The 22153-nt window shown below is 40.5% G+C and overlaps 2 protein-coding genes across 5 annotated transcripts; both read right to left on the reverse strand.

Moving 5' to 3' along the window:
* Positions 1 to 4364: 4364 nt before the first annotated feature.
* On the reverse strand, positions 4365 to 16608 carry LOC111811385 (DNA repair protein XRCC4). 3 transcript variants are annotated; one of them, XM_023698199.2, is made up of 5 exons: positions 16388 to 16603; positions 16160 to 16302; positions 8028 to 8156; positions 7217 to 7339; positions 4365 to 4760 (listed from the first exon to the last, which is right to left on the reverse strand). In XM_023698199.2, the coding sequence occupies exons 1-5, from the start codon at positions 16536 to 16538 to the stop codon at positions 4605 to 4607; spliced, it is 702 nt and encodes a 233-aa protein (XP_023553967.1). In that variant the 5' UTR covers positions 16539 to 16603; the 3' UTR covers positions 4365 to 4604. The 3 variants fall into 3 exon arrangements, with proteins under 3 accessions (XP_023553967.1, XP_023553968.1, XP_086974066.1); XM_087117940.1 differs by lacking the exon at positions 4365 to 4760 and adding an exon at positions 4880 to 5406 and having other exon boundaries at positions 16388 to 16608; XM_023698200.2 differs by lacking the exon at positions 8028 to 8156 and having other exon boundaries at positions 16388 to 16605.
* A 1041-nt stretch (positions 16609 to 17649) lies between these two features.
* Positions 17650 to 22153, reverse strand: LOC111776237 (uncharacterized). 2 transcript variants are annotated; one of them, XM_087118267.1, is made up of 6 exons: positions 21893 to 22150; positions 20394 to 20606; positions 20067 to 20162; positions 19325 to 19470; positions 18768 to 18987; positions 17650 to 17991 (listed from the first exon to the last, which is right to left on the reverse strand). In XM_087118267.1, exons 1-6 carry the CDS (start codon positions 22025 to 22027, stop codon positions 17791 to 17793), a joined length of 1011 nt encoding a protein of 336 aa, XP_086974393.1. In that variant the 5' UTR covers positions 22028 to 22150; the 3' UTR covers positions 17650 to 17790. The 2 variants fall into 2 exon arrangements, with proteins under 2 accessions (XP_086974393.1, XP_086974394.1); XM_087118268.1 differs by lacking the exon at positions 17650 to 17991 and adding an exon at positions 17998 to 18626 and having other exon boundaries at positions 21893 to 22153.

The raw sequence follows: 22153 nt of genomic DNA on the forward strand, positions 1-22153 counted from the left end.
CCTAGAAGCCGACCCAGTAGCAAGGTGGAATCTATGCCATTATTCTCGAGCACAGGTTTAGGTTCGGCCTCAATGAGGTCAAAACCTCAAACACTACCGTCACATGTATTTTTTCTATCTTAGCCCACTTTGCAAGAGTGTTGTTTCATTTTGACTCTATCCACTCTTTCATTTCTGCCAATTTTGTTAAATATGTGAGGATAGAATTAGAGCACTAGGTTCTATGTTGTCCGTGTTCTATGTTGTCCGTGTTGACCCCCGTAAGGCTGTCAAGTGTCTGTGTCAAACCACGTGATGGATATGACACTGATAATCTTGGATATGATAAATTTTGACGTCACCGTAGAGATCAAAGAGTTAGCAAAGAATCATGCTCATAGTTACTTAGGAAATAGTGTTTAGACTCCCAAACCAACTAAGCTTCAAATGGAAGGGATCTTGAGTTCGAGTTCGGGTAAAGTATTCTTAGTTATAGCACCAATAAAGGCAGTCCTCTCATTTGGGCGCAAGGGAAAGTTAAGTTCAAGCTTCGTTAGATTATTTTGGATTTTGGAGCGAGTTGGACAAGTCGCTCACCATCTGACGTTACCACCTACCTTTTTAAGAGTCCACAACCCAGCTTCTCCTCCCTATCTTCCTCCGTGTCTATTAGGTGGTCGCAGTCCTTGCGGCTACCACCCCCGAGCATCACTCGAAATACTATTTGAAGTGGATAAATAGATACTGGATACAAGTTGGAGGAGTGCATGTCGTAAGAATTACACGCTGCATGTATTGAGTAACCCGCTAATAATGGTGTGATTGCTGAAAATTATTTTTGTGGTAAGGATGACACGTTGTGTGTATCAAGTAGCCAGCCACTAATAGTCATTGAAGAGTGATAGTTGAAAATAGTTTTTGGTGAGTAGATTACACCATATGTGTTTCGGGTAATCAACCACTAGGTCCCTCGATTTTGATTGATGAAGTATATGACAGTTTGCATATCAGACTTGGTAGGAAAGTGTATTACTGAATATTTTTAATATTCATCCTGTTCTTTGATTTTCAGGTAAATGTAAGGTTGTAGGACGGGAGTGACGAGCAGAGTGGAAAAGGGATTTATGGGGAGTCGGAAAATTTTGGTTGAAGAAATTTGTTTCCATTTAAACTTTTTCTTTTTTTAACAATTTTTGGATAAATTGCGAACCTGTCTAAAAAGTCGAATCATTACAATTTCAATATTTTCGTTGTATAAATGAATTCATTCCCAACATTATGTTAGCATTTTTCATTGGAAATGATGTCATTTTTAGACTTTTTCTTTCGAAATTCTTCTCAAGGTTGTAAGAACACGGCTTCTAAGGTCGGTTTCCACAGCCTTAGAATGTTTTATTCCCCTCTACACGAGATATGGGATCCCAATATCTCTATAATACAATGACCACTGACATACCATTTATTAGATAATTTATAATATATTTGAGAATTACTTTATGAAAATTAGGAATTAAAATTACTGAAAGAATTAGGTGAACGTCTTTAATAGGGTGAAGCGTCTTGGCATGAGCGAGAACAAGAAGATGAGATAAGAGAAAAATATCCCGAGTTGTTGCACGAATTTGACACTTTCAAGGACGAAAGTTTTTTTTAGGGGTATATAATATAACGGTTGAAAAAAAATAAAGGGAATTTTTAAACTAAACGTCTCTGCAAGACGAAATCTACATCTCCTCCCTTTTAAACCAGCTTCCATACCCCTCTCTATCATTCAACGTTTTAGTGCCCTCTGAAAGAGTGAGAATACCGAGATAGAGGCGGTGACGCAAACGACGAACACCCTCCTCCTCGATAGCGGGAAGGAAAGTCAAAAAGAAAAAGAGAAAAAAAAAACATGTTAAAAAGAGAGAATCAAAGAAAAAAGAGGGGAGAAAACATGTTTTTTTTTTTTTCTTTCTGTTTTAGATACTTACTACGAGAATAAATAATTAAATATGAGTTTCATTGTCCTTGTTCACACCGCTATAGACACGTTTATAGAGTCGTTTGGTTGAATGCTTTATTTATAATACTTGAAAAAAAAAAAGAATGTTTGAGAATCAAATAACTATGTCGAGAAAAATAATAAATAATAATAAAATACAAAAAAAAAATAATAATAAAGCAAGCAAAAAAAAAAAAAAAAGACTAATTTTGAATTTTCGGGCTTATTAAAATTCCCTACCTATGAAAGGCAAATTTATTCTCTGAAAAAGCAAAAAGAAACGGGATTGATTCTTACAAACCCGAAGCAAGCTAACATCGGCATGAGATTCTACAACGATATCCGAAGCAAGCCACACATTTTTATGCCGAAAAAACTCTGATTTTGAGCCATTCAAACGAATATCTCTCATGTAACAGTAACAGAATTATCTTTAGAAAAGCTTATCGAAAGTTGACACGGAGTTTAAGAGATGATAAGCTCGATAGGTGACATTAAACTCTGTCAAAGTCGAGTTTAAGAGATGATAAGCTTACGGAATCAGATTAAGAATGAAATTGTTTGTTACCTTAGGTCTTGTTTTTATATATGATTGATATGATGATACGACTATGTTTATATCGTTTGAGACATCGTGCGTACAATGTAATATGAGCATAATTAAAATATCATGTCTCTTAAGAGACATATATCATGTTATTTACGTGTATCATCTCATTGAAACATGATTTTTGACTTGGGTTCTTATGCATATTGTATATTACATGATCATGAATTAATTTTCCGACATATAATGTACAGACATGTACAATCCTGATATTATTTGTGTTCTTTTCTTTTCTGTCGGTTTTAGGTAGCATGAGTATGCTACCTATAGTTAGGGCGTTTGGGGTGTTCTTTAACAAGCTTGCCTAGTGAACCCACGTAAATGTGCGAAAACTCTGTGTAAAAATGTACTATGCATTTTGACACAATATCTACCCTCAAAAGTGGGAATAGATCTGAAAATATTATTACTCAAGAAAACAATACAGAGTTAAGAATGAGAAATAGAATTGGGATCGAAGGTTCTAATTTAAATAGATACCTACAAAGAAGGAAAATATAAACTAACTAAATCTTGAAAATAAAATAAAATAAATCATAAAGGAAAAATATTAACGGAATAGAATATTTAAGATGTATTTCATAATTGATGTATTCTTCAAATATTAACTGATTACGAATATCTTGACTGATTCAAACTAGCAATAAGTTGCACTAAATTCTAACACATTCAATCTTACTCGATAAAACAAAGTAAAGTCTAACGAACAGTCATGAATATTAGGTCTCATTAGTCACGATACATATGTGTGAGAGCATTTTTCGACTCCAACTATAGGAACATTTACAGAGTATTTTAAATACTTATCTTTATATTAATATTTTTCAGGTAAAGGCGAGTGACTAATTGATTGACAGGAATGTGAACCTCAAGTGGGAATGTGAATATATGTTTATAATATTATGGGAATGTGATACTTCAATACAAAGTTATAGGAACGGTATTGGATAGGTATGGAACTTTGATGTTCAATAAGGTATCTAAAAAGATTAATCATAGTCGACGAGTAACAAACTTATATCACTTATAGCATATAGAAGTCTAATAGATGAAATATTTGATCCTATAAAGTACTCTGAAAGACAAAAGCGAAACTGTGCTACATTCCTACGTCGAAAAGATGCTTGATTGTAGTAGCGGTCTGCCTTGAGGACTCAAGTTGCATATGTTAACCTTATCACCCGAATACAGTTCAAGGGAGTTATCCTCAAGAAATATTTTAAGCTAGTGTTGCGATGCAAAAAGCGGCAAGAATTTCTAAAGATCAAGTAGGGAGACAAGTTAATGGAAGAGTACGATCAGGACTTACTTCATTGTCCTAATTTTCCTCTGGCATGGTCGGTCGATATAGTTGAAAAGAAAGTAGAATGTTTCATTATGAGCTTGAGACCTGAGATTCAAGGAGCGGTGGAACCCGAGCTGGACAAGAAAGCAAAAGAAGAAGGCTTGCACCCACACAAGAGCAAGATGCCACACAGGATTATCTTGAGAACACGGTTTGATTCAATTGTCACAGGGAGGGCCATGTAGCTTTATGATATCTCTAGGTAATATGACCGTCGATATCAATCAGCCCGAGGTAAGCCAACCCAGCAACAAGGTCGAATCTATGTCACTATTGGACACGAGGTCAAAATCTCAAACACTACAGTCACAAGTATTTTGTCTATCTTAGGACACTTTAGAGAGTGTTGTTTGATTTTGGCTCTATCCACTCTGAGTCTGTATCAGCATGTCTTGTAAGAGCAATAGGCTCAAATCAATGGGCCGAAAAACCATAATGCATCTCGTGGCTAAAGAACAAGAATGCATCGAGTGGTTGAGGAATGTCAATATGAACATAGTATTTGTCGTTGTTCCCTAATGTCAATATGAACCTAGTTCATCGTAAATATATCTATCTCGATATTGGAGATTCAAATCTTCTCTCCCATACTCGAAAACCAAAGAAAATGTTTAACGTACTAACATGGATAACAAATCCAACTTATTTCATGTAAGATTCCTTGTGTTAAGTCTCAACGTTGTTCTTCGTCAATTCTTTTCGGCATCGCTATCATCGTCAAACGATTCGGTTTTATCAGAGTACTCATCATCTTGTTTAAGTTTGCTGCTAGTTGTGGTCTGTTTTGGAAACTGATCTCTGTACTCTCTAAGTTTTGCCTTCTTTGTATTCAAGACATTTAGAAACTGGAAGCAATCAAAACAACATTTACAGATTTCAAGTAAGAAACAAGTGGTGCCATTTCAGTAATACATGAAACATTCATCCAAACAGATCTGGAAATTTATTATTTGTTCATCAACGCTGCATTTCAATAAGTATTGCATTAAAGTTGGAGTACATTCATCACAACAATATGGGAAAGACACAAAAACACATCATACATGCAACACAACAAGAACACGATTACTTATATAATATTCGTTAAAAACTAATAGGATGTAAGATGAGAATATCTTCGGGCTTCCCCTCAATGTTTTTGAAACGAGTCTGCTAGGGAGAGGTCTCCACACCCTAATAAAGGGTGTTTCGTTCTCCTCCCCAGCCGATGTGGGATCTCACAATCCACCCCTTCAGGATTTAGCGTCCTTGCTAGCACTCGTTCCCTTCTTCAATTGATGTGGGACCCCCTCAATCCACCCCTTTGGGGGCCAACGTCCTTGCTGGCACATCGCCTCGTGTTCACACCCTTTGGGGCTCAGTCTCCTCACTGGCACATCGTTCAGTGTCTGGCTCTGATACCATTTGTAAGAGCCCAACCCCACCGCTAGCAGATATTGTCCTCTTCGGACTTTTCCTTTCGGGCTTCCCCTCAAGGTTTTTAAAATGCGTCTGCTAGGGAGATGTTTCCACATTTTTATAAAGAATGCTTCGTTTCCTACCCCAAACGATGTGGGATCTCACGTGAACATTTTAATACATTTGAATGATACTTTCGTAATAAATTCAACAGGAATCTGATAGAAGATAATAAGAATATCACACATGGACTTTTACAATACATATTCTAAATATTATATGCTTCACCTAGCATCTCATGAAAGAGTTGAAAAAAAATATATGCTGAGCTTGCTTTTCCACCCTAAATATAAAATCATCTTATCAGATCACCTCATAAGATTCTTTGATTTCTCTAAAGTTAAAATAATTATCAAACACACGTTTTCTAAACTTTAAAAATACTTCATAAATCAACTCATCGGAGTATCCTAAACTTTAAATCCCTGCCCTGCATCCACTTGATACCTTTTTTCGAGTTTCGACCATAGCAAAATAGAAAGAGGAACACTGGTGTATTTGTTAAACCTTAAGTTGGTAGCACGGTGGGTTCGTGGTTCAAATATGGTACAAGATCGTAACTGTAACAGCCCAAGCCCACCGCTAGCAGATATTGTCCTCTTTGAACTTCCCCTCAAGGTCTTTAAAACGCATCTGCTAGGAAGAGGTTTCCACACTTTTATAAAGAATGTTTCGTTCTCCTCCCCAACCGATGTGGGATCTCACAGTAAAAGAGACTTGCTGTCATCCAAATAGCAAAGGCCCTTTGAGGACCCTTTTCGTAGGCCTCAAAGGCCCTAGTTCGGAAATGGTGAGATCTCGATACTATTTACTAGCGTATTGTAAAGAGTGGGTAGTACTCTTTTGATTAGCTATGATATAGGAGTTAGGGAAATTAGGGATCTATTGTATCATCCTTCGCAATGCATAACATCCTCGCTAGACCTACCTATATATTGAACAAAGTCTGGTCTGGTGAATAATGCATGCCGCAGCATTCAATATCTCACTAAGGAATAAAAACTGAGAACTTCCAATCAGAAAGTAGAAAAAGAATACCTCTGGAGGCTACCAACCTTGATCAGTGAAGCAGAAAAACATGTGAAGTAGATTAATGCCAAAGGAAAGGTTTGCCTACCGCTAGGAGATATTGTCTTCTTTGGGCTTTCCCTTTCGGGCTCCCCTCAAGGTTTTTAAAACGTGTCTACTAGGGACAGGTTTTTACACCCTTATAAAAAATGATTCGTTCTCCTCCCCAACTGATGTGGGATCTCACAATTCACCCCCTTTCGGGGACCAACGTCCTCGCTGGCACTCGTTTTCTTCTCCAATCGATGGGACTCCCCAATCCACCCCCTTCGGAACCCAGTATCCTTACTGGCACACCACCTTGTGTCCACTCCCCTTCGGGGCTTAACCTCCTCCTCACTGGTACATCACCCAATGTCTAGCTCTGATACCATTTGTAACAACCTAAGTCCACTGCTAGCGGATATTGTCCTCTTTGGGCTTTCCCTTTTGAGCTCCCCCTCAAGGTTTTTAAAACGTGTCTGTTAGGGAGACGTTTCCTTACCCTTACAAAGAACGTTTCGTTCTCCTCCCCAACTAACGTGGGATCTCACAATTAGTTACAGAGAAAACACAATTAACAAGACATCATGCTACATTTTCAAATGCAAAGAACAAAGCTTCTACACTTGTAACATGAATAAGTACATATTGCATCATGTTCACTTTTGAAGCTAAAGTGTAGCATGATTTTTGAAGAAGCAATAATTCAGAATGGTATAGCGCTTACAGAGATGACAAAGAAGAAAACAGATGGGGTGAAATTTAAATCACAAGTATATGAAACTTTCAGTACCTTTGCATATAGTGCAGTTTCAAACTCCACCTTTTCTTCACAAATCCTCTCGCTCTGAGCCAAACACTTCTCAGACTCCACTTTCAGCTTCTCAAATGATTGAGTTTTTCTCACAACCTCTTCCTATTCATACAAAAATCAAGCAGGCATAAGTTATAGGAAAAAATTAAGAACAGACCATGTAATGGCCCAGGCCCACCGCTAGCCGATATTGTCCTCTTTGGGCTTCCCCTCAAGGGGTTTAAAACGTGTCTGCTAAGGAAAGGTTTCAACACCCTTATAAAGGGTGTTTCGTTCTCCAACCCAACCCATGTGGGATATCACAATCCACCCCCCTTCAAGGCCCAGTGTCCTCGCTGGCACTCGTTCCTTTCTCCAGTCGATGTGGGACCCCACCAAATCCACCCCCTTCAAGGCCCAACGTCCTTACTAGCACACCACCTCGTGTCTACCCTCTTCGGGAAACAGCCTCCCCGGGTACCATTTGTAATGGCTCGGGCCCACTACTAGCAGATATTGTCCTCTTTGGACTTTCCCTTTTGGGCTTCCCCTCGAGGCTTTAAAACGCATCTATTCGGGAAAGGTTTCCACACCCTTATAAAGGGTGTTTCGTTCTCCTCCCCAAGAGCATCTCTAAGTCACAACTCAAATGCCATAAGAAGTGAATTGGTAAACACAACAAGGAGGCATAGTATTAGCTATGGAACAATATGCTCATGAAATTAATGAGAAGTACAGACAAACAGCTGAATAGAAGTAACCTTGAGAAAATCTAAAACATTGTAAACACAACAAGAAGGCATAGTATTACGCTCAGCCTTATGTTTGCATCCATGAGAAAGTCCAATATTCCTGCTGTAGTAGTCTTATTATCCGATGCCTGTCGACATTTCCAACGCCATTCTAACTTCATCCCTTCTTTGTTAAATGTCCAAGAAAGCTACAAAAGAACCAAAACAAAGTGCTAATCAATGTCATCCAAAGATTAAAATAAAATGAAACCTCGAACTTTATCGTTGAGATAATCGAATCCCTCTTCCGAGTTCATAAGATTACCATATCAAAACCATCCAACCCACAAAGAGATTGATTATTATAATCAAATTCTAAAATTTACTCTAGACTAAAAAAGTTTTAACCAAGCTTAATCTGATTTAATAGTAAACTACACTTTTGGTGTCTATTTTGTCCATCAAAGTGCAAAAGAAACAGTTTAGTTCATAAGAAGGGAGACGATGAACAGCTGCAAGATTCACCAGCGGAGAGAAAGGAAGGAGACAGAAATTTTAGAAATGAAAAAATGTTGTTAAACTAATATATTTTGCCATATCAGCAAGATATGTCAGCAATTTAATCGTCACATCATCTTGCCGTTAGTTGCTAACGATCAAAGAAGTTGGGGGCCATTTCAATCCGTTTCCAAAACTTAAAAGGGCTAAAGTGTATCTTTCAAAACCTTAGGGACCAAATATACTCAATCTCCAACCTTAGCGACCAAAATGTGCCCTTGTATTTAATCAATCTTTTCAAGTGTGCCATTGTATTTAGTTAATCTTTCGGGTAGGCGCCTAGTGTCACAATCATACTATGAAGAGAGTAGGTTGTGACCCTTAGATAGTGACAGATAAGGTGGCAACCCTCAAGTAACAGGCAAGGGCCAAGATCGATGAATGCCATGATGTGACCGAGGAGGACGCTGCATCCTCTGACACACCAAAGAGATGTACCTTGAAGCCAAGATGAGGCATAAGTAAGATTGAGGCAACAAGAAGACAGGAGGAATAAAGATAGGTTTGATAAAGGATCGAGTAGGGCTTCGGACCTTAATTTCAAACGTCGTAGTTCCGTAAGGAGTTTGGGCATGCGGTTTTGGAGTTAAGTCCGTCCATATGAAAATGAATGCTCACCAAATTTGGTGTTAATCGGACACCGAACAGACGCTCCATGAGAACGTATGACCGTTCGTCAAAATCATGTCTATTCTTGTCAGACTAAAAATGCCTCATAATGTACCTTAGGAGGAAGCATGGTGTCAACTCTCCACCACCCTTGGGCCCTATGACCTAAGCGAGCTATCTTGTGGCACATACATGCGTCATAGTGAAGGCGAGTGTTGCGAGACGAGCGTTGACTTACTTTGAAATGGATCTTTCAAGAGCAGTGTCAGACGACACGAGTGTGCGACAACCCCAACCATGTGTTCTAGTTCAACACTCGCTATCCAATACAGAGTCGGTAAATGATTTGGCATGGACACGGGAGGATCCAATGCCGAGATAGAACCTGGATGGATGGATGTTCGTGAGTCCCCAATAATATGAACTACACATGGGTCCGTTTTCAATGGACATGTCCAAGTGAGCTTTGATGCTCGATGACATCCTGAGACTTGGGATGACATCAAGATATGTGGGTCATGTTAATTGGGAACCACAATGACGAATTGAGATGCGACGCTGCATGTGAAAGATCTTGGCCCCAAGTAGAGGCAAGGTCAAGCCAGATGACTTAGCCTAGTGTAGAGACAAGTCGAACATGGTCGCAGATGATTGAATATAGGCGTCGTGTTTGGCTGAACAAACTTGAATTCCACACGAGTTGTGTTCAATTGGCAAAGACAAACCACGGCTAAGGTCCGACGAAGCCACAAAGATGGGCGAAAAATATATGTGGGGCTTAGGTTCTCCTTAAGGCTTGTCATGAGCATGTTAAGATCATAACGTCACACGATTGAAAAAGTACGATCGTGACAATTGGTATCAGAGCTATACTTTGTGTCTATATCTAACAAGATGTTAGGAAAAGAACTCGAGGGTTGAACGAAGACTTTCAAGTGTATCACGAATGCCAGAGTGGGTAGAATAGTTGCAAGCCAAAATCAAAATTAGCTTTGTGAATTAAAGTCAGACTCCTCAGGGAGGGGAGGAGTCTTACCCATCAATGAAGCATGAGAGTTCTGAATTGAGAAACAAAGAATTAGAATGCACACTAGGTCGGATGTCTTCCAAAGAACCATTCGCATTAGAGGAATAGTGTCAATGGTTGCAAACAAAAATATAGGGGGTCAAGCAAAACATGTGTCGACCAAGTGCCAAATTGAGCACAACGCAAGTCCTTATGGGGGGACCACATAGCTGCAAAGAGGCAGTCGAGTTCAAAATGGGGGTGAGCCCGAGTGAATGGTTGCTCACCCCGTGGATGTGCTCCAAAGAGTGAGCACACGTGTATTCCTTGAGTCATCTCCTAATGCCTAAGGTGAATGACTTCTCAAAAGAGTCGAGACCTACATTCACTCAAGAAGAAAGCACCAGCTAGACGTGGACATAGAGATGAAGCTACAGCAAGACTAGAGAAGTATCAAGGCAAGCTTTGCCACATAAAGGTGGTCAGTTGAGAATTTGGTTGAAGTGTAGTGCCAACATGGGACTGTGTCACAAACTTCAAGACCTTGCTTCCAAAAAGGGTTGTGACTATAACGAAAAAAGTCGTGATACACAAACCCACCTTACCACCATAAAGGGATGTGGCTATGACAAGGAGATGTCGTGATACAGATTTCTATGCGGCTCAAAGAATACGATGGTTAAGTCGAAAATAGCCACGTATGGGGGCACTCTCCCTAGCTTAGGCAAAGATATGCCGACACTAGTTTTGTCATGGTTTGTTTGGTGAGTCCTGGGCCGAATCCGAGAGAAGGGCAAGAGAGACCTCAAATGGGATAGCCCACAACCATTGGGCAATTATTTTACCGTAATTATACTGCGAGTCTCGGAAACCAAGGAAAGGTCCGTCAGTGGGATAGCTCATAAGTAGTATGCAGTTTCCGTATTCACTCTAGAGCATGATAAAGCTAAGCGGGTTAAGTTAGCAACTAGTTCAAAGTTCATAACGTCATCGAGGACAATAACGGATTATGTGGGGGAGAGTGTCATAATCCATAGAGCAATTGTGCCCCCAAGACAGTCATGGAAGGCGATGACTAGTTTAAATAAGGGAGAATGTCACAACCATACTATGAAGAGAGTAGGTTGTGACCCTCACATGCGACAAATAAGGCGGCGCCCCTAAAGTGGTGTCCATCCGACCATGCGAAGGCCAAGATAGATGAGTGTCATGATGCAACCGATGAGGACATTGCATCATCTAACACACCAAAAAGATGTGCATTGAAGTCAAGATGAGACATAAGCAAGATGGAGGCAACGTAGACAAGAGGGACAAAGACAAGCTCGATAAACGATCGGGTAAGGCTTCATGCCTTAACCTCAAAAGTCGAGGTTCCAAAAGAAATTTGGACATATGGCTCTGGAGTTAAGTATGTTTTTATGAAATATGAATGCTCATGAAATTTGGTGTCGATCGAATGCTGAACGGACGCTCCACGAGATCGTATGACTGTTCACCAAAATCATGTCTAGTCCTAACAGACCAAAAATGCCTCAAAATGTATTAAGAGGAAAACATGGTGTCAACTCTCCACCACCCCTAGACCCCCGCCCATGTGGACGAGTATCATACGTGTGTCACAGTGAGGGCGAACATTGTGGACGAGTATCTTAGGCGATTTCCTTTAAAATGGATCTTTCAAGGACAATGTTGGACGTCATGGGTGTGCCAAGAACGCACCCCCGCCCATGTGCCAAAGGTTGGTATATGCACCCGCTATTCGATATGGAGTCCGAAAATGATTTGACATGGACATTGGAGGGTCCAATGCCTCGATAGAACTCGGATGGATGGATTTTCGGGAAGCCCCGATAATATGAACGATACATGGGTTCATTCTCGATGGACATGTATGAGTGAGTTTTGATAGTTGATGACATCCCAAGACTTAGGATGGCATCAAGGTATGTGGATCGTGTTAATTGGAAATTAAGATGACAAGTTGAGATGCAGTGTCGCATGTGAAAGACCTTGGCCCTGAGTAAAGGAAAGGTCAAGCCTAATGGCTTGGTCTAGTGTAAAGGCAAGTCGAATGGAGTCGCAGATGATTGAACATGTACCCATGGATGGCATGTGTGGCCAAACAAGCTTAGATTCCGTACAAGTTGTGTTCAGTTGACGAAGACAACCTTCGCCTAAGGTCCAACGAAGCAACAAAGATGGACAAAAAATGTGTATGGAACTTGGGTTCCTCTTAAGAATTGTCATGAGTATGTCAAGATCATGAGTTGTATGGTTGAAAATGTACGATTGTGACATAAACACATAGTACACATGTCATCTAATTGTGTAATCTCTATGATTTAAAGGAAAAAAATAGTGCTTCAACAAAAGTTCTCACTTTTTGTTATGCCAAGTGTCACGGTCGTACTTTTTCAACCGTGTGGCATCATGATCTTGACACACTCAGGACCAGCCTTAGGAAAACCCAACCCCATATATACTTTTTGTCCGGCTTTACGGCTTTGTCAGACCTTAGACGAGGTTTGTATTCGTCAATCGAACGTCACTTGTGCAGAATCCAAACTTGTTCAACCACACATGTCACTTTCGCGTGCATGTTTAATCACCTGCAACACAATCAACTTGCCTCTACACTAGGCCAAATCATTTGGCTCGACCTTGCCTCTACTCGGGGCCAAGGTCTTTTAATGCAACATTGCATCTCATCGTCTCATCTCATCGGGACATCCCAAACATCCATCCATCCAGGTTCTTATCGGCCATTGGACTCTCTCGTGTCCATGCTTCATTTACGGCATCCGTTTCGGATAACGGGTGCATTATCCAACCTCCAACACATGGGTTGGGGCGTAATATCAGCACACCCGTGCCGTCTTGTACTATTCTTGAAAAATGCATTTCAAAAGAAGTCGTTTGAGACACTCGTCTTGAAATGCTCGCCCTCACTGTGACACACGCATGTGCCACATGGTAGCTTGCTTAGGCCACAAGGCTTAAGGGTACTAGAGAGCTGACAACATGCCTCTCCCTATAGTACATTTTGAGTCATTTTCAATCCTTCTCAAGTAAACGTCATTTTGGCGAGCAAACATACGGTCTCGTGCATAGTCCGTCGAGTATTCGATAGACACCAAATTTGGTGAGCTTTCATCTTTCATATTGACGGACTTAATTCCTAAGCTGCATGCCGAAACTCATATTGAAACTCTGACTTTTGAGGTTATGGCCTGGGGCCCTACTCGACCCTCTTCGAGCTTGTCTACAATACTCGTATCGCCTCATTCTCTCGAACTTTGCATATGCCTCGACTTAGCTTCAATGCACACTCTTGGTGTGTTGGATGATGCACTGTCCTCCTCGGTCACATCATGACACTTCTCAATCTTGGTCCTCACGTGGCCGGATTGGCATCACTTGAGTATCGCCTTTTGTCTTTCTTGGCATGTGGGGATCATAACCTACTTTCTCTTAGTTAGGTTTGACACTCACCCCCATTTACCTAGTCATCGTCCTCAATGACTTTCTTGGGAGCACAATCGTATCGTCGATTGTGACATTCTCCCCACTTAATCTCGGTATCGTCCCAATGACGACTCGAACATCGAACTGGTTGTTCACTCGACCCGCTGATTTGCTCGTGTTTTCAGAATGAATACAGAAACTTGCGCACTACTTATGGGATATCCTACTATTGGATCTTCTCTCGGTCTCCGAGACTCGCAGCATAAGTACGGCAAAACACAACTTGCCCAAAGGATGTGGGCTATCCCTCCATGGACCTAACTTCGCCTACTTTTCGGACTCGGTCCTAGACTCACCAGACAAACCATGACAAAAACTAGCATCGGTATTTCTCTCCTGAGCTAGAGGGAGTGCACCCCAAACGTAGCTATCATGGCCCAAACCGTCGTATTCTCTGAGTTGCATAGAGATCCGTAACTCAACATTCTCTTATTAGGCCACAACCCCTTTTTGGAAGCAAAGTTTAGAAGCTTGTAACTCAGTCCTGTGTTGGCACTACACTTTAACCAACTTCTCAACTAGCCACCTTCATGTGGCAAACGTTGCACTGACACTTCTCTAGTCTTGCTGTAGCTTCGTTTTACTGTGTTGCCCACGTTCAGCCTGATGCTCTCCTCTCAAGCGAATGCTGGTCTCAACACTCTTGTAAAGTCATCCTCCTTGGGCACGAGGTAATGGCTCAAGGAACACATGTGTGCTTCTTAGAGCACTTCTACGAAGTGAGCAACCCATTCTCTCAGGCTTTCCCCCATTTAACTTAGTTGTCTCTATGTAGCAACATCATCCACCCATATGGACTTTTGTTGTGCATATTTGGCACTCAATCGGCGCATGTCTCATTTGACCCCAGTTTCTTCGCTTGTAACCATTGGCATTATTCTCTAATACGAATGGCTCTTTCGAAGCCACCGACCTGGTAGACCTTCTGGTTCACTGTCTGCCCATTTGAACTCCCAAGCCTTCGGCAAATAAACTTGGTTTGTGCTCCATTGACGAGTAAGACTCCTCCTCAAGGACTCCAGCTTTTGACCCATAAAGCAATTCTTGATTCTGACTCACAACTGTCCTGCCCAATCTGGCACTCGCGACGCACTTGCAAAGTCTTCATTCGGCCCTCGAGTTCTTTGTCTTGTTTGACTTAGACACACAAAGTGTGGCTCTGATACCAACTGTCACAATCGTACTTTTTCAACCGTGCGGCGTCGTGATCTTGACACGCTCACAACCAGCCTTGAGGGGAACCCAAACCCCATATATATTTTTTGCGCGCCTTTGCGACTTTGTCAGACTTTAGGCGAGGTTTGTCTTCACCAACCGAACATCACTTGTGCGAAATCCAAACTTGTCCGGCCACACATGCCACCTGCGCGTGCATGTTCAATCATCTGCGACACAACTAACTTGCCTCTACACTAGGCCAAGTCATCTGACTCGACCTTGCCTCTACTCGAGGCCAAGGTCTCTCAATGCATCGTCTCATCTCATCGGGACATCCCAAACATCAATCCATCCAAGTTCTTATCGGGCATTGGACTCTCCCGTGTCCATGTTAGAACATTTACAACATTCGTTCTGAATAATGGGTTCGTAATCTAACCTCCAACACATGGATTGGGGTGCAATACCGACACCTCGTGTTGTCCAGTATTGTCTTTGAAAACCCCATTTCAAAGAAAGTTGCCCAAAACATTCGTCTCGAAACGCCCGCCCTCACTGTGACACACGCATGTGCCACAGGGTAGCTCACTTAGGCCACAGGGCCCAGGGGTGGTGGAGAGCTGACATCATGCCTCCCCCTATAGTACATTTTGAGACATTTCCAATCTTTCTTGAGTAAACATCATTCTGACGAATGGACATACAGCCTCGTGCATAGTCCGTCGAGTATCCGATTAACATCAAATCTGGTGAGCTTTTATCTTTTATATCGACTGAAACTCTGACTTCTGAGGTCATGGCCTAGGACTCTACCAAGCCCTTTTCAAGTTTGTCTTTGACATTTGTGTTGCCTCTTTCTCTCGAATTTTGCATATGCTTGGCTTAGCTTCAGTGCACACTCTTGGTGTGTTAGATGATGCACCGTCCTCCTTCGTCGCATGCATCATGACACTTTTCAATCTTAGCCTTCACGTGAAAGGATGGGTGCCACTTGAGGGTCGCCCCTCGTCTGTCTTGACATGTGAGGGTCACAACCTACTTTCTCCTAATGGTGCTTAGGAAGGTTATTTTGCACCTACATTATCAAAAAAAAAAATATTTGTTTTTTCAATAGTCCATTGCCAAATTGTTGATAACTCACTAGTAAACCTAGAAGCTAAAACTATTCAGCCAAATTTCCATTCAATTACTCTTCAACAACAATAAAGGCATTCAGAGAGGCGAATTTGAAGTCAAATTGAGAAGCTATGGTTTCTTCCTAAAGCCTGATAAATCTTCGATTTCCCCTTCAGTATCGACTAAGGGATAAAAAAAAAAAAACAAATAAGGATATGAAATCGAAATAGCACAAACCCTCTTGTCCCCATTTCCAACATCGGCAAAGCCATAGACCGAATCAGGCTGCTGAAACCCTAAATAGCGCTCGGCCAAGGACACATAGTCCGACGGTTCTTGGTCCCATTGTTCAGCGCGCAACCGAACCTCGTCCTCCGTCGCTGTACAGCACAAATTCAAGGTCAAACATAGAAATAAGAAGGAAACTAAGAAGAATTAATCCAGTGCTGGTTTTAGAAATGGCACCATGGCACGTCCAAGCGTTGAGGCCGTCGGTGATGGAGAGATCGAAGCGGTGCGGATACCAAGTGCCTTTAACGAAGATGGAGACTCTTCCGTCCGGTTGCGCGTCGGTTGGTACTTGAAGCTTCAGGCATGTGTGTCTGATCGCGTCCATGGCGCTTTTCTTCGTCTCTGAAGAGGCTAATGGAGGAAGGTTGCTAAAAGTCAAGGTGGGGTGCAAGATATTTAAAAACAAAATCAACAAATTAAAGTATATATATTAAAATTACTAAATAAAATTTAATAAGCTAAAAAACTTATTTATATTATATTCATGTCTTATTTCGATATCGAATCTATGAACATGTAAAAATATTAACGAAAAATGAATTTAATACCTTTATCTTAATAAGTTTTTTTAAGAATAAATTTGTGTTACCTAAGTAAATGAGTGGTACATGAATTAACTGATACCACATCCGAGTGAGAGCGATATTGAGGATCACATAGCTAAGAAATTAAAATAATTGAAAGTCATTATCTATATCAACAAGATGCACTTTCGTTCTCAGAGACTCAGCCACAACAACGCTATGGTCTATGTTGGTGATCTCTAATAAATTTTATTGGGATGTATGCGAGTAAAAATAAAACATGTTGGAATGACTCGTGTTAGTTTATGGAGATAACCTTTGCTTTTGAGAAGTGAGGAGTAGGCAACATAATGAGAATATCGGACCCATTAAATTCTGAATGCTAGACACGAATTTTTACAAATAACAGAGGAAGACTTGCCTTCTGATTGTAGAAATTTAGCTCATAATAGAAACGAAAGATAAAAACAAAATAATTCATTGAACTATGCAAAAAATCGATGACACAATAAAGTTTTTTTTAACTAAATCAGTAAAAATTGTTTAGTTAGTAAAATACAATTATTTGGGACGTAAAATTAAATAATCAGTGTGTGAAGTGATGAGTTATTCGGTTTTAAATTTAAAGCCGTTTTAAATGCAAAGTTGTTTATATCAAATTTTAACCTTCGTGTTTAGTTCTTGTTATATACTATATAATTACAACTCGATTAAACGAAATATTCGACCTGACTAAGAGGAATATCTATGGGAATAATGTGTTTTAGCTTTGGAGCTTAGGCATAATCTATCAATTTCACATGTCCACAAAGAACAGATACCCAAAAACACAACAAAAACGACCTTAATAACATAAAAGATATCAATCCAGACAAGCTTTAAAGATATAAGGACCTGAAATGGCACTGATACTGATGCGAACAAAACAGCAAATCCCAGTTACTACTTTTATTTAACTTGTGAAGCTCAATTTTTCAGACATTCATCTACATCTACATATGGATTTTTGAACTTATTTCTTTCAGGAAACAAAAAATATTGCAGCTCTGAGCATCAATCTTTATGAACAAAACTACTCAAATGTGTTTGGATCAGATGTTGAGCACCTTCAACCAGCTTTCTTACCACTTCTCCTGCTGGTAGTATCTCCTTGATTAGTCCTACTCCTTGCCCCGCATACATTGCCATGCTCTCGATGTCGCCTTTTGTCGTTGCGTTTGGCACGGTTCCTGCGAAGCGCCGTACATCTATGTCCTGTTCCGAGCATGAATGTATTAAATGAAGAATGTTAATGTAGAGAAGAACAAGAGAAGATCCTTAACTTCTTCACTTTCAACATAAATATTTAGTACTGCAGAGTTTCTTCAAGCATGAAGAATAAATGGCAGCTAACTTTTTTTTTTAATTTTTTTAATGTATGTCTGTGTAACAGTCCACCGCTAGCAGATATTGTTCTCATTAGACTTTCTCTTTCGGGCTTCCCCTCAAGGTTTTTAAAACAAGCTTGCTAGGGAGAGGTTTCCACATCCTTATAAAGAATGTTTCGTTCTCCTCCTCAACCAATGTGAGATCTCATAATCCACCCATTCAGGGCTCAACATGCTTGCTGACACTCGTTCTCTTCTCCAATCGATGTGGGACCCTCCAATCCACCCTCACTACTTCCCTTCTCCTTGCTGGCATACTGCCTCGTGTCCACCCGCTTCAGGGCTTAGCCTCCTCGCTGACACACTACCTTGTGTCCACCCCCAGTTTGGGGTTTAGCCTCCTCGTTGACGCCCAAAACTTGGCTCTAATACCATTTGTAAAGGTCCAAGCCCACCGCTAACCTATATTGTCCTCCTTGGGCTTTTCGTTTCGGGCTTCCCCTCAAGGTTTTTAAAATACATCTGCAAGGGAGAGATTTCCACACCCTTAAAAAGAATGCTTCGTTTTCCTCCCTAACCGAGGTGGGATCTCACATCATGGAAGATAAATATCTCTTTTATGCATCTGTTTAAGTAGAAAAGAAATAAGGTGGGGGAGCTCACCAAGCCATTAATTGTTGAGCGGCCAATGACAGGCTGATTGCTTTCGTTTTCGTTGGCAGGAAGCGACTTCCAATCATCGTAAAAGGGTGTCTGTAGAACACGCTGGGGTGCGCCGGGCCATCTTGCACGCCCAAAAATGTTCGTATAATCAGTTGCGTCCAGTTCTACCAACTTCCTCTTGTATGCAGGGTGAGCATGGCTTTCTTCAGTAGCAACAAATCTGCAATATTTCATTTAGTTCTTCGTACTCAAATTACTCTCACAACAAACATTTAAAAAGTAAAATTTAAGTCTCAGAAGATGCAAAAGATCAATGGTGATACTATCTAAAATTTATGAGACATGTTTTGTTATTAGATTATATGATATAGCAAGGATAACAGCAACTTTTGGATTACACCAAAGAAAAAAAGGCTTTCTGCCTCTGAACGTGCGACAGTATTCTATTTTCGATACCGGGTATTGTTTCGAATTGAGCACCATTTTGTAGCATGGATCAGCCAACTTTTAAAAACATGTTTTCCGAGTCGAACAGACATAGTTCAGCTTTTTCTAACCTAGTTCCGAGGCAGACACCACGAGCGCCCAGGGCCAGGGCAGCAACATAACCTCGAGAATCTGAAATACCACCAGCTGCAATTATAGGTATATCTTCATTCCCAACAATATCAACTACCCTTGGTAAGATGGAAATCAAACCTTCCTGTAAAGAATCAAGTCAAACTTCTGTAGACTATTTTCATTTTTTCAAATAATGATTTGAGAAAAGTTACGATATAGTTGAAATACAAATGTGAAGAGAGGTGAAGAACATGACTAATGAAAACATGATCCAAATGAGTATCACTGACTGGAAGCAACAAATAAAAACACCAGCAGTTCATACAATATAGTGAAATTTAAAGAAGAAGAGTAGCAAGTAATCGAAATGTATATGCATGATTAATGTCAAAAAGGAAGAATGTCCAAATACTTTTATGATAAAGATTAATATTAAAAAATCTAGTTCTCTCCAAGGGGATTTCAAACTCGATACCCTTCGAACGATGAACTTGGAGCAGGTAAGTCAGGAGATACCTGAACTACGACAACAGTTTCTTAATGAATTGAGAAACAGATGCTTTTCCTTTAATTTTCTAGTAATTTAGAGAAGTTTTTTCCGAAGGAGAAGAACCGTGCAAAAACATAGCCCACGAGCGATTTAGCAAATGAAAAAGAAACTATGATGGAAGAAGCCTAGAAACAAACACAATAGCACCACAAATTAAATAAGTTTTCTGGGAAGAAGAAGGTCTATACTTGACCAATAACATGCCCTCCCGCTTCCCGACCTTGCACGATTATTGCATCAACACCAACATCAACTGCTTTGCTTGCTTCTTCGACGCTCCCAACCTGCAAAAGTAGTTTTTAAAAATTGTAACATACCACAATATGAACAGAGGACCGATAACGTCATAGAACATAATAATGAACCACCTGAAGGTGATTTCAGATAACGCTTCCACATCCATGCGCATAAAAATTCTTGGAACAATAATAAGTTTAATAATAAAATGAAAAAATCTACTTGAATTGGGTCGTGTGGCCGCGCATTGTTGATGTGATTTGCAAGAAAACACTCACTTGTGGAATAATTTTCACCCCAGCAGAATGAGCTTGGTCCACAAGAGCCTTTGAACATTCTCCCCAGTAAACTTGCAGAACTGCTACTTTCTCATCTAATATGGCCTTTAGATTTTGCTCATGGGGAAATGCTAAAATTACACCTACTCCAAATGGTTTATCTGTTAATGCTCGGGTCTTCCGTATCAATTCTCGTACATAATCAGGCGATTCCTGGTACGTATAAAATGAGCTCCATGCTACTCGGTTAGAGTGGAAAACAGGAAAAGATGTAAATAAATAGTTGGGACAAAAGAGAAGCAAGCTATACACCTTTTGACATTATATTTGATCATCAATTTACTGTATGTTTTCAATATAAGAAGATAAGCCTGTTCAGTGCAGAATACATGCATATATTTTTTAGATCAAAGCAAGATTCACAAACCAAAAACATGTAGTTCCCAGAAATTTGATTGATTTTTTAAAATTTGGCTAAAATCTCAAAACCATTGCACAAAGTAGAAACATAAGCTAAATACTGCAGCACATTAGCTCTTCGGCAACAAAGACTAAATGGTTATGAAACTGATTGTAACAGCCCAAGCCCAAGCCCAAGCCCAAGCCCAAGCCCACCGCTAAGCCGATATTGTCCTCTTTGGGCTTTCCCTTAAGGTTTTTAAAACGCGACTGCTAGGGAGAGGTTTCCACACCCTTATAAAGAATGCTTCGTTCTCCTCCCCAACTGATGTGGAATCACACAATCTACCCCCTTTCGGAGCCCCCTTATAAAGAATGTTGCGTCCTCACTAGCACTCGTTCCCTTCTCCAATCGATGTGGGAACCCCCTTCGTAGCCCAGTGTCCTCGGCGACACACCGCTCGGTGCCTGGCTCTAATACCAACTGTAACAGCCCAAGCCCACCGCTAGCAGATATTGTCCTCTTTGGGTTTTCCCTTTTGGGCTTTCCCTCCATGGTTTTTAAAACACGTCTACTAGGGAGAGGTTTTCACACCCTTATAAAGAATGTTTCGTTCTTCTCCCAATGTGGGATCTCACGTTGATACTCAAATTTTATAAACAATTTCTAGACTAATAAAAGAACGAAGGAAAAGAAGGTTTCAATGAAATCTTTACATTCATAACAAATACAAAGTGCCCACATGAACAGATAGACAACGTCAATATTTCAACTGTTCACTCACATAATCGATTCCCCGGACTAAGTCCCCATTAAACCCAACACTCCTCCAAAATTTCACAACAAATCACCACCAAATTGTCCGCATTCCTTTAAAAACAATCAATAAGCAGTTGCAAAAATCAGAAAACGCCAATCTATAAAACTAATCGACAGTTAAAAGTTCCAAAATCCGACGACGACATACATATGATCGAACAATCAATAGCAGAATCCATTACAAAACGAGAAACTCAGATGATGATGCTTCGCAACAACAGATTACATTCATTTCCAACAAAACTAATTGAACAATAAGGAATAATAGACAGTAAGTTACCCAATCGGGGGATCTGAGAAGACCGAGTCCGCCGGCATTGGCGACCGCAGCAACAAGCTCAGGACCGGAGATATCAGGTCCAAGCGGAGCCTGAACTATGCCGTATTGGAAACCGAGAATCCCTCCAGAATCCATCTGATTCTGTCTCTTGGATGGGCAATGATGGATTGATTGGAAGAAGAGCCAATTTTAAAACACCGGAAGGAAGTGGCAGTGGCAGCCATGGGAGAGGCGGCTTTGAAGGTTACGTGAGAGCTGCCG

Source organism: Cucurbita pepo, chromosome 15 (genome assembly GCF_057944985.1).
Source record: "Cucurbita pepo subsp. pepo isolate OVF chromosome 15, ASM5794498v1, whole genome shotgun sequence".
NCBI classification, from domain to species: domain Eukaryota; kingdom Viridiplantae; phylum Streptophyta; class Magnoliopsida; order Cucurbitales; family Cucurbitaceae; genus Cucurbita; species Cucurbita pepo.